General features: G+C 44.0%; 1 protein-coding gene across 1 annotated transcript in view; it reads right to left on the reverse strand.

Moving 5' to 3' along the window:
* Positions 1–15,578, reverse strand: part of cacna1g (calcium channel, voltage-dependent, T type, alpha 1G subunit) — a 727,897-nt gene that overhangs the window by 125,396 nt on the left and 586,923 nt on the right. Inside the window, exons 20-21 of the mRNA XM_041216784.1 lie at positions 4,792–4,860; positions 3,084–3,268 (exon numbers count right to left, since the gene is read on the reverse strand). Of these exons, the coding sequence (XP_041072718.1) occupies positions 3,084–3,268; positions 4,792–4,860 (254 nt within the window). The remainder of the gene's footprint in view (positions 1–3,083; positions 3,269–4,791; positions 4,861–15,578) is intronic.

Here is a 15,578-nt window from a genome sequence, read left to right on the forward strand (position 1 = left end):
TCAAAACCCATCTGGCTCCATAATGTCCTTTAGGGAAGGAAATCTGCTGTCCTTACCTGGTCTGGCCTACATGTGACTCCAGTTGACTCTTAAATGCTCTCTGAACTAGGGCAGTTAGGGATGGGTAATAAATGCTGGTCTGGCCAGTGACATCCACATCCCATGAACAAATAAAAAAAAACTTGGTAAATTGGTCCTTTGGAGAGTCAGTGCAGACATGGTGGGTTGAATGGCCTCCTTCTGTGTTGTAATACAGGACATGGCGCAGCCACTGAACAGGTATTTTGTGTCTGTCTTCACAGTAGAAGACTTAGGAAACTTCCCAAAGATACTTGAAAATCCACAGGTGTAAAGGGGGGAGGAACTTAAAATTACCATCATCAGGGAAAAGGTACTAGGAAAACTATTAGACCTAAAGGCTGACAAGTTCCCAGGACCAGATGACCTGCATCCTAAGGTCATAAAAGAAGTAGCTGCAGAGATAGTAGAGGTCTTCCAAAGATTTTCCAATAGATAATCTTCTAAAATTCCTTAGATTCTGGAAGGGTTCCAGTGGATTGGAAAATAGTAAATGTAGCACTTTTATTCAGTAAAGGAGAGATACAGAAAGCAGGAAACTATAGGCCAATTAGCCTAACATCTGTCTTGGAAAATTCCTAGAATCCATTATTAAGGAAGTTATAGCAGGATTCTTAGCTGTAACTGGTGGAGTGCCACAGGGATCAATGTTGGGGCCCCAAATACCTACAAACTCTATCAATGATTTGGTTGAATAGATTGAATGTGTGGTTGCTAAATTTGCTGACGCCACAGAGGTAGATAGGAAGGTAAGTCATTAAGGGGATGTAAAGAGTCTACAAAGGGGTATAGATAGGTTAAATGAATAGACAAAAATTTGCTAGATGGAATATAATATGAGAAAATGTGAACTTGTCCATTTTGGCAGGAAGAATAGAAAAGCAGTATAGTATTTAAATGGAGAGAGGTTGCAGAACTCTGTACCAGTGAGGGATCACAAAATCACAAAAGTTGGTATGCAGGTGCAGCAAGTGATTAGGAAGGCAAATGGAATGTTGGCGTTTATTGCAAGAGGGATGGATATAAGAGTAGGGAGCTGTACAGGTCCTTGGTGAGGCCACATCAGGAGTACTGTGTACGGTTTTGGTTTTCCTTATTTGAAAAATGACATAATTGCATTAGAAGCAGTTCAGAGAAGGTTCACTTGAGCCATTCCTGGGATGAAGGTCTTATCTTATGAAGATAAGGTGAACAGGTTACGTCTCTGCCCATTGAAATTTAGAAGAATGAGAAGTGATCTTATTGAAACATATAAAATCCTGAGGGGGCTTGACAGGGTGGATACCTGGAACATGTTTCCTCTTGTCGGGGAGACTAGAACCAGGGGACACAATTTAAAAATAAGAGGTCTCCCTTTTAAGGCAGAAATGAGGAGAATTTTTTATTCTCAGAGGGTCGTTAGTCTGTGGAATTCTCCTCCCAAGGAAACAGTGGAGGCTGGGTCATTGGATTTATTCAAGGCTGAGTTAAATAGATTTTTGATAGACAAGGAAGTCAAGGGTTATGGGGGGCAGACAGGAAATTGGAGTTGCGGCTACAATCAGATCAGCCTTAATCTTATCAAATGACGGAGCAGGCTTGTAGTGCTGAAAGGCCTACTTCTGCCCCTAAGTCCTATATTCCTACAATTCTATAATTTTGCCTCCTCTGACACTGAACATTACATCCATTTGTTTCCTGGCACCTTTTACCTTCACTAGCACATCTTGAGAATCATAAAATATTACAGCAGAGGAGGGGACTATTACAGCAGAGGAGGGGACTATTTGGTCCCTTTTGGCTGTGCTGACTCTTTGTAAGAGTTAGCTAATAAGCAACGTGAAGGAGGCCAGTTAGTTCAGTTGGCTAGAGTATAGTATAGAATAATGCTATTAGCAAGGGTTCAATCCCTGTACTGGCTGGGGTAGTTCTTGGGGTCTGCCTGGTTGCTTTTCCCCATAAAGATGCCATGCCGTAAACCATGATTAGCGACAATCAGACAATGAGGATGCTGCATGAAAAGAGAGAATAGCTGACACTGCCCTGTTCTTTCCCCATAGCCCTGGAAATATACTCAAGGGAATACAGTATAAGCCTGTTCAGTGCAACCAATTCACTTCCTAATAAAAATATGGGTATAAATATAAAAAACAGAAAGCGCTGGAAAAACTTAGCAGGCCTAGAGCATCTGTGGAGACAGAAATGGAGTTAACATTTTGATTTCAGTATGACTTCTCTTAGAAACATCAGGATTTAAATAATCTTTGGTACCCAATGGGGATCAAGTAAAACTCAATTATATGCATTCATTTCCCCATCCTCATTAACCAATCTTGGCCTCCTGTCCTCCATATGACATTAAAACTTTCCCAGCCTGTCCTCTTGTAGCAGGACACCAGGGTGACCTCCCATTCTTCGAAATATTGCCCTGGGATCTTTATACTGACCTGAGAGGGCAGGCATGGCCTTGCTTTAACATCTCTTCTCAAAGATGATATCTCTGACAGTGTAGCATTCCATCAATATTGCTCTTCTGACAATGCGGTTCTCTCTCACTACCAATGCTCCCTATAAGATGTGCAGCCATGTGGCCGTGGAGCAAGCTGGATGTTCCTGCATAGGCTGTGCACAAGACTGTCCCTTAGGTTACCGCACGTCTGTGGCTGCACAAAAATTTTTAAAAGGCTTGCACACCCTAATGAATAGGCCGTGCACAAAAATTAAAGGGAACATTGCTCAGTACTGCCCTGGAGCATCAATCTAGAATATTGTGCTCAAGTCCTTGAAGTGGGACTTGAAACTCACAACCTACTGACTCAGAAGCGATAAAATTGCCCCTGAGGTGAGACAACTGAGGCATAAATGCACAAGGCCAAAGCAAAGTCCTCATACACGCTCCTGACAAGCACATCTCCCCGGCTGGCCACAAACACGTAAAATAATCCTTAATCTGTTCAGGTATTTAAATTCCCAGCTCTGTTTTCGATTGGGCTGCTGAGCCCAAACCCGGCAGTGAGTGTGGTTACCGGAGGGGGCGGAGGGTGCGCAGGAGGCGGAGCACCCGCAGCATTCCAAGAATTTTCGTCCCGCTGTTGGAAACCATGGAGACCAGGATATCGATGACTGAGATCATCACCAGTAGTCCATCCAGAATATTCCAGGAGCTCTTGAGATACGTCCGCTGACCAAAACAAAGGCCCATTGCCACCAGCTGCAATGGAAAGCAGGAAATAAGTATTTACTGCAAGGGTACGGTAGCATAGTGGTTATTTTACTAGACAAGTAATCTAAAGTCGTGGAGGCTTCACCGAACTTAACGGCAAGGAATAACTTTTGTCAGGCTGCCAATGGGTGGGGGGTGGGGGAAGGGGAATGGCTCTGGGCCATGGTCAAAGCTGAGGGAGTGGGGGCAGTGGCAGTAGTGAGACAAAGGCTTCCTCTGATTCTTGGGGCTAGCACTCCTGCCTCTCTTGGCCCACAAGCAGTGCTAAACTGAGCTGACCTTCAATACTTTCTTTGGTCATTCGGTGTCTCCCATTCCAGATCCACTGCCGGGAATCCCTTCAGCTCGGGTTGCCCCCACCCACTTCGAACAAGTGAAGTTTAAGTTGTGCGTTGATGATGTCATCAGGCGATGACATTTGAATGTTAACTAGGTCCCCTTGCAGGAGCCTCATTAAGTGCCTGATTTGTGTTTCTAAAAACTTAAATGGAAGGGAACGGGTCAGGTTCGAGTTGGGTTTCTTGATTCCAATAATTTAGTGCGTTCCCCAACCCTCACCAGAGGAGGAGGGGATGTGGTTGCAGGTGAAAATCAAGGATCATAAATTCAAATCCCACCAAATCGCAGTTTGAAAATTTTAATTAGTTTAAAAATACTCAATCTGAAACCTAAATAAATCTAAAGTAAAGCTGTCAGTTTATTGTTAAAAACCCAACTGGATCCCTAAGTGCCCTCTGAGAAGTGGCTTAGCAAGCAACTTTGTTTTATCAAACCAGTGGTTCATGAAGAAGTCCCACCACTGCTCCATGAGTTATGATGGGTGATCAAGAGAACGCTTGGGGAAATTCCTGTTGGTCCCCCACTGCTCATGGCAAGTAGGGATGGGTAATAAATGCCGGCCTTGGTCAGTGATGCGCACATGCAGAATGAAGACATGTATTTTAGGGAGGGTTCAAAGTAGTGCAACAAAAATAGACTACTGGGCTCTCCAGGGCTAAATCTATTCTCTAAGATGGGCTGGAGGGGATGTGATCCAGAGAGGAAAGTGTGAAGAGAGCTTCAATCTGTACCTTACTCATGCTATAATTGTTCAGGACAGGGTGAGTGTCTGATGGTGATGCTGGGTGGGTGAGAAAGTTTCCCGTGCCAAATACTGATCCAATGCATCTTGGTAAGCAGGGACCAACAGGAATTTCTCCAAGCGTTCTCTTGATCACCCATCATAACTCTGGAGAAAATCTTTGATTAACGGGATTTATTCTCATCAAATGAATCTACAATAGCCCTTTGTTCAATGTGACCATTTTATGGGTGAAATCATCAGTCCTTAATTTAACCTAACCCCCAGTGATGAAAACAAAAATGGGCAGAAAGTGAACTGATTGTACAGTCAGGGTTAGCTCCAGAGGGATTATGTTGTTATTATGCTAAGGGTGGGGCCTTCTCGCTCAGATACAGACAATTATTTCACATTGTTTTGGCCTTTAAAAAACATGATGGCTGAGGCTTACCTTTACTGCCATCTCAGTCAAGAAGATCACTGTGAAGATATAGTTCGAAAATGTCAAGAATATTCGCTCCTTTAAGAAGGGAAAAGATTCAATATCAGAACAAAGGCAAAAATACAGCTGAAGCTCAAAATCTGTAATCAAAGTATAAAATGTTGGAAACACTCAGTGGGTCTGGCAGCATCTGTGGAGAGAGAAATAGAGTTAACAGGTTGAAGTTTTGCAGGGTGCCATGTTCCCTGGCCTCCACCATGAAAAACCCAGCTGCCCCGCAGCCATTTAACATTCAGCAGGGCACTAATCGGCTCAGGGTGAGCCTTAACACCCCAATTTGGTGGGAGGGTGGTGTGGGAAGAATTATGCCTTAGAGAGCTGTGGGTCAATCCAATTAGCCGAAGCTCTGTACTCCCAGCAGCACCAGCTCCTGGGACTATGGCGAATCCCTGAGGAAGAGGTTATGGAGCCATGCTTCAAGGTAAGTCCAGGGTATCAGCGGGGCCTAGTTTCAGAAGCCGGAGGAGAAGGGTTAAAGCACAGCACGACCTGGAAATTGTGGGGGTGCCGGGGGTGGGGGGTGGGCTCCACTGGGCACAAGGGAACCCCCAAAGGTTCCCTTCTCCTGTTACCCGACACCAGCCCACCCAGTAAAAGTTTCTGGGGTACCCGCTTGGCTTGGGGGCTTTTCTTGTCATACTGGTGGCGGATGAAGCATTTAAGTGGCCATTAATTGGCCTTAATAGGCCCAAAGGTGAATGGACTGCTGACATCTCCATGGCACCATGCCCCCATCATAAAACGGGAGCCTGGTTGGGGGTGGGTAGTAAGGCAGCGGGCAGGGCATGCTCTGCATTTTATAAACTGCACCCCCCACCTCCAGACACGCCGGCAGTGGGCTGTAAAATCTAGCCCAACGTTTCAGCTCAGTAGCCTTTGGAAAATGTTATAGATGCAACAGGTTTTAAGCAAGCACAGAGCAGGAAAAGGGCAGAGGGGAGGAAAGAACAAATGGGAAGCTCTTTAATCTGGTAGTAGGCAGGAGAGATTGAATGACAAAAGGGATGATGGCAATGGTGCAAGAAAAACAAGTTGGAGGAGCTGCAAATCACAATAGCACAATCGTTATAAATATCTGCTGTCCGGAAAAATGGGAGCTTTGGTTTTGATCTGAAATTGTTGAACTCAATGTTGAGTCCAATTTTGCTGCCTTGCACCATCATCCCTTTAATCATTTAATGTCTCCTGCCTTCCAACCGGCTACAATCCCTCCTGTTTGTTCTTCCCTCCCTATCTGAGGAAGGTCCAATCTGCCCTCCAGGATGTGAAACTTTCCATGCCGTCCTTTCAAAGAAGAACAGGTATCCTGGTCAATATCTATCTCTAAATCAGTATCGAAAATCAAATCATCTCATTGTTTTTTGTGGGAGCTGGTTGTGCTCAAATTGGCTGCCATGTTTCTGAAATTACACCAGTGACTATACTTCAAAATATACTTCATTGATTTTAAAGAGCTTTGGGATATTCTGAGGTCATGAAAGGCGCTACGTAAGTTCTTACTTTGTCATCAGCACCACATTACTGGCAAGGGAGCTCCAGGGAAACGCCATGGGCTGGGTTTGAAGGCCAGGGCAGGGCGAGATCTCGTAATATCCAGCGGGTGCCTTCCTGCCACCTACGCACCTGCCTCTGTCTAAAATTAATGGCCACCTAAGGGCCTCATCCCATTCCTGCCCTAATTTTACCTGCAGCAGGGGTGGCCTATGCCATGTGGGAAGCCCAGCAGCTTTAGCTGTGTGGGTTGCTGTTGGGCAAGGTAGGGTTGAGGAGACCTCCTTTCAAAGCACCCTGGACCAACTGGAGGCATCTGGCCCCAGGTCAATCCCCCTGACATTTATCCCTCCCCGCTGGCCTCTTGAATAGAGCCCCTCTCGATCTACTCACCCAGACCCTCAACCCTGCACTCAACTGGACTCCTCGGCATGGCAGGACTGCGTGTACTGCCAACAGTGGCCACCCCCTCTGCCTGGTGCTGCTGGGGCTACAGGGTTGCTGGCCATCCGATTGGCCAGCAGCTCTGTAAGGTGAAGCTTCCCCCCCCCACCACCGAGAAAGAGGTGGAAGTCTCACCTTAAAGAAATGAGCAATGATCCCAGTGTTAAATTGCTGCAGGGCAGCCATGGGGATTGTGGGTCAGGGGGCTCCCCCTGACTTTTCAGCCGGTGTTGGTGGGGATGATGGCATCTTGTAAAATTCAGCCCCGGAATCTTAGTTCGGTCTTCAGATGCCTGATTTTGGTGCTTCTGAAATATCTATGTCTGAATTACAATTTAAGAGTCTTTTGACAGCAACTGTGTTTGTTTACCACCTCAAATTACTGCAAACATTGAAACTGATTTGGAGATCCTGAGGGGCTAGGTAAGAGGATCTGAACAAAGCAAGAGATTTTGAACAAGGGATAAAATAGCAAATGGTGGCTCTTAGGAACAACACATTCAAGTACCTAATACTATTTCTTTGACCTCAGGTGTTAGGGATTAGTAATAATATATTATGAAATATTTATGTGAAAAAAACTGCACACGTATTCAACTACTTTACACACACCAGGGCTATCCTCTCCGTATATATCCATGTTAAATAATATGGGAATGTTCAAAAATCATCAAGGCTTTTGCAATCTCAAATTCAGCTCTTAAACAGGATTTTGTTTGAACAGTGACTTTTCCACAAATAAAAAGAAACTTATTTTAACTTTCATTCTTTTGTTTGTCGATTAATTTTCTTGGCCTAATGCGCGACATCTGAAAAGCTTGTCGTTTTTTTTAAGTGTCTCTTTCTCAAAAGCTGTGGTCTCCTGAATTATTTCAGCCTGCCTGTTCATTTAAAGGACTTTCCCCACTTCCCCACTTTTTAAACCAACACCAGCTGGACATCATGCTGTTTACCACTTGTTAATCTTTTTTTTTTGCTGGTCGAGTTACAGAACTGCCTCACCCTGGAAGAGCATGAGTCAATTTTTTAGTAGAGTTGGACAATGCTGTTGTGATATTTTAAAGTCTGGCCCTCACTTGGCAACACTTAGTCCAAGATGCTGAGAACTCATGATGTAGTTTTGCTTCATTTTCTTTTGTGAGTGGCCTTCAACAAGCATTTTTGTTCTTGTTGCTAATCCATTTTAGGATAGGGGTAAGACTAGAGCAGAGTTTTGAATGGATAAAAACTCTATGGTCATTTTCCATCAGCTTTGTCCCAGTTTTCACTCACTTTTTCATTGAGAGAGAAATAACAGCACCAGAGAAATACCACACCAGATGGGGAGCAGCCCCTTGCTAAGCGGTTGGAATTCTATTGTTACTGCACTGACTGATGCCTTTGTTTAATGATTTTGCTGAATAGTGAGCAAAGGAGTTTGACGCAGCATTAACCAGACTGCTAAATGAGAGTTAAAAGAGGTTTTTGTTGATTTATCTCACTAAAGCTTTTGGGACCTGGTTGTGCACAACTTAGCTGTCAGATTTCCCTACGTAACAAATCCGGCTGCACTTCTGAGGTGCTGTGATGGTTGCAGCTGAAGCCAGGCAGGCAAGGAAGGGACTCAAAGCCCAAAGCATTGGCCAGCTGGTCTGCCACAGGAAGACCACCTTCAGACAGCTGACCTAGTTTCTGATGCCTCATGGGTCCTGGAGGTTCACCTCTGACAGTAGGCCTTTAACCATCATTAAGTGGCTACCCGTCATTTTTGGGCAGGTATCCAGCCACCTCCATCTGGGAAATGAGACCCGGGGATAAGATGGAACTGGGGAGCTAACAAGCAGGCCGACAATGCAAAATTCCCTGCCCACCCTGTTCTGTGCTCACCCCCTTCAGGGCCTAAAAATCCAGCCCTAACGTATGTCATGCGAATTGGAACAGAAAGGCCCCAGCCAGGATGTTCTGAAAAAGATTGAGACTATGTATTATTAAAAAGTACCTAAAAAATATATGTGGTGGGTGCTGACTTCAGAAGGGAGCTGACCAATTCCTGACTGGACCAGAGATCCAGAGGTCACTGTGAAAGCAAATGGCTTTTCCAGATGGCACATGTGATGTCCTGGACATGATTTGATAGCCTGAAAGAATTGAATAATTTTCCAGAGTACATTTTTCCCATATTGGCCCTGGGGAATTTCCTCTGTTTTTTCTTTGCTTCTCCCTGGAAGTTATGGGATGGGACGTGTAGTGGAGGGGGAAGGGGGCGATGTGGGGAGGGGATTGTTTAGCCATGATGTTTGGGCTACGATGGTGTGAGGCTGGTTTGATGCACCAGATGGTCTTTTCCTGCCAGTTAATGATGCGTGTTAGTAAAAAAAAAACAATGCTCAAGAAGACACCACAACTTCCAATAGGCAACTAAATACTATAATGAAAAAATGCTATGCTTACGAATACGATATTCATTTGTGCTTTCCTATTTAAAATAATCAGCTTAACGCTTGCAACAAAATAGCAGAGGAATACTTCTGAAAGCATTGTAAGAGGCTGCAGGCTGACCTTGTAAGCAGGCTACGATTCTAACTATTAATGATCGCACAAACTGATAATGAATTCCTTTTCTCCAATTATCATTTGGGGGACAGTATTGCTGAGAGATTCCCAGCTCCCCAGTTCCAAACTTCCCCAGCCAGGAGCTTGGCTCGTACAGCCTCACGCCAATCATCAGTCACGCTGCTTTATGTGGTGGTCCCAAGTCCTGGCCCCAATGACTGAATTATCACTACGGTGACAAGGGAAAGATCTCTTCATGACTGGCTGTCAGTTTAATAACAACAGGATGTAGAAAAATGCTTAGATTGTAAATCCATGACTCGAAGGCTGCTCCCATCACTTGCCAACTTTACTCATTTCAAGTCCAGCTTCACTCTGTGATTACCGTCATCTTCCTGCCACTGAAGCAATTTTTAAAGAAAAGATTTTTTCCAGCTGATTCAATAAATAGTTCGCCCGTGAAGAATGTAAGAATATAATGCAGCAGAACAGCTTATGGAAGCTTTAAAAGACGGCAGAAGCTAGCTGGATTCATTGAAGCATGTTGACGATGGGAGTTTCTGAAGCTGATCCTTCAGAATCCAGGATTCACTGAAGAAATAAGCTGAAATTAAACTTGTGCAGCATATTCCTCCTTAATGGTTTGGATTCATTTCGATGCCTTCAAATGCAAGTCTTGCTCTGTCGTTGTTGGTGCATGCACCAGCTAACAACCCCGGTGTCCTGTTTGACACTGTGCTGACTTTCAAACTCCACCTTGGATCCACCAGCTACAGGAAACCTTTTATCTCTGTTTCCCTTTTGAAACTCTGAACAACACTTGAATCAATTCCCAGGTGTGACTTCTCTAACTCTTGAAGCACTAAGCTTACGCAAACTCTAACTCACTCTAAACTCCACCACCTACCCTCCCCCATCCTACCCCATACTAACTCTGCTTGCCTATTACCCTTGTCTTCACAAACCTGTCCTGGGCTACTTGTACTCTAGCTCAATGAGTTCAAAATCATCACCTTTGTTCACAAATCTCTATATGGCCTCTTACCTCTCCAGCTCGAGACCTGGCTCACAACATTTCCCCCTTTGGCTTTGTTCCACCATGCACCCCCTCCTGTCCTTCACTCCTCCAGTGGTGGTGCAGCCCATAGTTCACACACTCCTACTCTGCAATTCTCTTCTTGTATCCCATTGCTTTTCCCCCAGCCTGAGCTACCTCTTGAATACCTACCTCACTCATTGTCTAATCTTCCTTGTGATCTTTCTTTATGTTAAGAACCATAGCCTATGAATTCATCTCCACTGGCCTGTGCTGGAATGGGTAGGCCGGAGGTGTGCCCAATATTGGGCCTCATTAACATCAGGCGCCTGCTGGGCATCCCCAGACAGCTCGGTGGGGAAAGGCTGTGGCGGAGGAAGTGTGGCAGGTTGGTCTTAAAGAGGGAAGGGAAGTGGCAGACATGAAAGAGGGTTCGTCTGGAGACAGAACGGGAGCAGGGGGGGTGTTGCTGATCGGGACACAGCTTCAGTGGGGAGCCTGCTGGTCATTGGCTGGGAAAGGGTGAGAAATGGTTGCAGTAGGCCTCAGCTGCGGTTTCTTGGCCTGGCCATGTTTTTGTTTTAAATTGGGTCCCATCCAACCCTAACCTATGTTGGTCATTGTCCTGCAATCCACTGCATAGGTTATAGTAGGCCTTTAATTCTTAAACAACCCGTGACAAGATGATGGAAAATTCCCTTGGTTATGTTTTCCCATTGTTTTACTGGCAAATGTTATGTCTTATGCCTCAGGTTGTTGATGATGGTGCTGAGATCTATAAACTTGAGGATGTGGTTCAATGTGATCAGCCCGATGAGGTGGATGATCAGCATTGTGGTCACTCATCAGAGAAGGGAATGTAATCTCATAATCACTGTCTTTGACATATCCTGGTTTGCTCGCTATCAAGCATCTCAGATTCCACTTTGTGTTGTCATCCAACAGATAAGCATTAGCACCGAGCAACTGCTTGATCTGCTTTGGTCCTGATAGAGATGATATGAGTTTGTGGTTGCAATTTGGTCATTTAATGTGAACCCAATCTTTAACTTCAAATTGTCATGACGATGGGAAACTGTGTCTGAGTGAGATCTACCAATAACTTCACTAGCTAACCAAAAACATACTGAAACGCTTCAAGAAGACATATTTACTTAAAAAATACAAGAAAAGACACTGACCAAAAATGGCTTCCATGAGGCACCTGATGTCTGCAATTATATGCTGACCTTTCCTGAAATGTTACTATATGGACTGCATTGCTGGCATGTTGCTCATGGAATACCACATCTGGGGGTGGCAAGGTCCATGTCAAAAAGGGACACTTGAAAAGAAGGCATTAAAAATGCAAAGTGCTGGACTTTAATCAACTGTAATTCTGTCAAGACAATAGGAACTGGTAACCAGCCAGGTACACACGAAAGACACTCAAAACCCCCTTTGGAGGATGAAATAATCCCATCTCCTGTTGGTTTCTGCTATTTTGAAATGTGTCAAAAGTTTCTGAGATGAAAGATCAAAAATGAGGTTACTTGTTCTACAACAATGACTGCAAGACATGTTAATTGAATTCCTTCTTGGAATATACAGACAGGAATTTTACTAACAAGTTTTGCCAAGCCAGAAACAGAGAAAAATAAAACTCATCTGGAAACACTGTTGAAAGAAGCAGTAAGGAAGCTCTTTCTCTCTCTCAAGCTAAGATTGTCTCTAGCAGAGTGCAGTTATCTGAACTTCAACTCCAGGATTTTAAAGGAAACCAGCTAACTTCAAATGGCCACAATGTTCAACAATTTACATCTCAAGGACAAGCAAAGAACATAATCATATATTTTTTAAACTTTTACTTGGACTCTAGCTTTTCTTGCTTCTGAGATCTGTGTGTGTCATCGCACCTTATTATTTTTTCTCAGGTTTTGTAACTGATAAACTTACTCTTTCTTTGATTCAAGAAATCTGGTTTGATTGACTCCTTATAAAAAAGTAAATATATCTGGATTGGAAAGGGCATTTACAGGGAAAATAAATTTTAAAAAACCTCTGTTGTGACCAACCAAGGAGTCTGAATAAAAGGGAAGCCTGTTCACACCTCCTCATCCGATAACAAAATTGTGGTCTCCTTGCATGTGCTCGCTTGTTGAAATATGCTTTTGCTTTATCTTGTTGCTTTGCAATTTCTTCTGCTTTTGCTCTGACATTCTTGTTGGATAGTGGTGATGGTTTAACAATGGTCAGCAATATTTAAAAGTCAAGACCAATCATAAGGTTGGCTGGGTGTCTTTCCGGTCAGAGAGTGTGGGGTAGATCAATATGTGCAAAGTAGGAAATGAATGGATTGTTCAAATGCTTTCCCTTCCTACATACTGGCTCTCATGCTGTCCTTGATCACCCTGTTGAATTGCTCGATGCCACCATTGAATTAGGGATTGCATTATGATGTCAGATGGGGGTGAATTCCATAGCTCGCTAGAAAATCCGTGAAATTACTGGAAACAAACTGTGGTCCATTGTCTGCAGTGATAGTCTCCGGCAAATCCCATTTTATAAACAAATTGTCTGGAATGTTAATGATCGAAGTGGTGGTTATGGAATCTGCTGCAGTGATTTCAGGCCATTTGCTACATTGATCATGAACAATAATTGAAAAATGTTGATTCCTATGGGCTGCTTGCACTTCTTCAAATTTGTCTACTTGGAGTTGTTTCAATGATTTTGTTGGCCATGAGGTCAATTGTAAGAGGTGTGGGACATGGTTTAACACATTCTTCACTAAATGTATAAGCTACATAATTTCTAACAAAATCTTCAATGGTGCAATTTATTGCCGGCCACCAGACTGCTTCATGGGATCATTGCTTCATCTTGGCAACACCGCTGATGTCCTTCATAGAAAAGGCATGATGTATGTTGCTGTAGCACTTTTGGGATTACTGCTCAAGTTCCACTTGTGATACAGTTGTCATCAAACAATGTGAGTTTATTGCATATTCTGTAGTATGGGATCAGTTCTTCCTCTATTTCATGACGTCAATCGGTTTTTAGGTTACTAGCTTACTTTCTGCAGTACACTGTCGGTTGCTGATTCTCCTGTTGCATAACAAGATTTGCAATTGTTTGCGAAATCACCTTGATCACATGGTCTTCAATATTGCAAGTTGCTTTGCTTTTGCTAACGCTGTCTGCGACAGTAGTATGGCTAAGTATGTCAGCTATTTGGTTGCATGAAGCTGCGAGATACTCGATCTCAAAGTTGTGCTGATGGAGGTGATCTGACCATCTGTAGATGTGCAGAGGTCGATGACCAGATCCTGACGTGGATGACAATGTAGTTAGTGCTTGGTGATTGGTACGGATAATGAAACTTCTACCATTGGGATACATAGTTCACATTGTTCACAGGCGTAGATGCAGGCTAGTGTTCTCCAGTAGAGAATTTTATTCAGTTTTCGGCAACAGGCATGACGTGTAAGTTATTGATCATTTGCTTCCTTCAATTTTTTATTATCCATTCATGGGATGTGAGCATCGCTGGCTAGGTCAGTATTTATTGCCCATCCCTAATTGCCCATGAGAATGTGGTGGTGAGTTGCCTTCTTGAACTGCTGCAGTCCCTGTGGTGTAGGTACACTCACAACTGCTGTTAGGGAGGGAGTTCCAGAATTTTGACCCAGCGACAGCGAAGAATTGGTGATATATTCCCAAGTTAGGATGCTGACTGGCTTGGAGGGGAGCTTCCGGGTGGTGGTATTCCCATCTATCCTCAGACCTTGTCCCTCTAAATGGTAGTGATTGTGGATTTGGAAAGTGCTGCCTAAGGAGCCTTGATGAGTTTCTGTAGTGCATCTTGTAGATGGTACACACTGCTGCCACTAGTCTTCGATGGTGGAGGAAGTGAATGTTTGTGGTATTGGTGCCAATCAAGCGGTCTGCTTTGTCCTGGTTGATGTCAAGCTTCTTGAGTGTCGTTGGAGCTGCACTCATTCAGGCAAGTGGAGAATATACCATCACACTCCTGGCTAGTGCCTTATAGAAGGTGGACAATCTTTGGGGAGCCAGGAGGTGAGTTGCTTGCTGCAGGATTCCTAGCCTGCTCTTGTAGCCACAGTGTTTATATGGCTAGTCCATTCAGTTTCTTGTCAATGGTAACCCCCAAGATGTTGATAGTGGGGGATTCAGAGATGGTAATACCATTGAATGTCAAGGGGCGATGGTTAGATTATCTCTTGTTGGAGATGGTCATTGCCTGGTACTTGTGTGGCACGAATGTTACTTGCCACTTGTCAGCCCAAGCCTGGATATTGTTCAGGTCTTGCTGCATTTAGACATGAGGAGTCACGAATGGTGCTGAACATTATGCAATCATCAGCGAACATCTCCACTTCTGATCTCATGATGGAAGGAAGGTCATTGATGAAGCAGCTGAAGATGTTTGGGCTGAGGACACTACCTTGAGGAACTCTTGTAGTGATGTCCTGCAGATGAGATGATTGACCTCCAACAACCACAACCACCTTCCTTTGTGCTAGGTAAGATTTCAATCCCTGATTCCAATTTACTCCAGTTTTGCTAGGGTTCCTTGATACCACACTCGGTCAACCACCCCTAGATTCTCAAGGGGTGTCACCTCACCTCTGAAGTTCAGCTCCTTTGTCCATGTTTGAACCAAGGCTGTAATGAGGTCAGGAGCTGAATGACCTTAGTGGAACCCAAATTGAATATCAGTGAGCAGGTTATTTCTAGGCAAGTGCCACTTGATAGTACTGTGAGAGTACAGCTCCTATCATATTTCCTGATGCATTCACTGTAACATATGTTTCCACATGTGGGTTGAAATGCATGAGGACTGACAGAAATGTTATCTTCGACTTTCACATGTCAAATGCTATTTGATGTGTGATTGTCTGTATCCATTATGCATCTTTGCACTCACCGAAGCTTTCACAGGAATTCTATGATCTCTGCATACTTAGGAACGAATTTGTGAGAAAAGGTTGTACCTTGGAACGATGCCAACACTTATACGTTAGACGGGATTGGAACCACATGAATGACTTTGACAACCAGGTGGATATTCAACGTTACAGTCACACATCAGAAAAGAAAATGTATCCTTGTAATCACTTTCCCCAAAATGTTCTGGTCTGCTTGCTATCAAATGTCTCGCTTCCATGTTATGTTGTCATCCTACAGACATCTATTGATACCGAGCAACCGCTTGATCTGCTTTGGCCCT

The sequence above is a fragment of the Carcharodon carcharias genome, chromosome 22, assembly GCF_017639515.1.
Source record: "Carcharodon carcharias isolate sCarCar2 chromosome 22, sCarCar2.pri, whole genome shotgun sequence".
In the NCBI taxonomy this organism is placed as follows: domain Eukaryota; kingdom Metazoa; phylum Chordata; class Chondrichthyes; order Lamniformes; family Lamnidae; genus Carcharodon; species Carcharodon carcharias.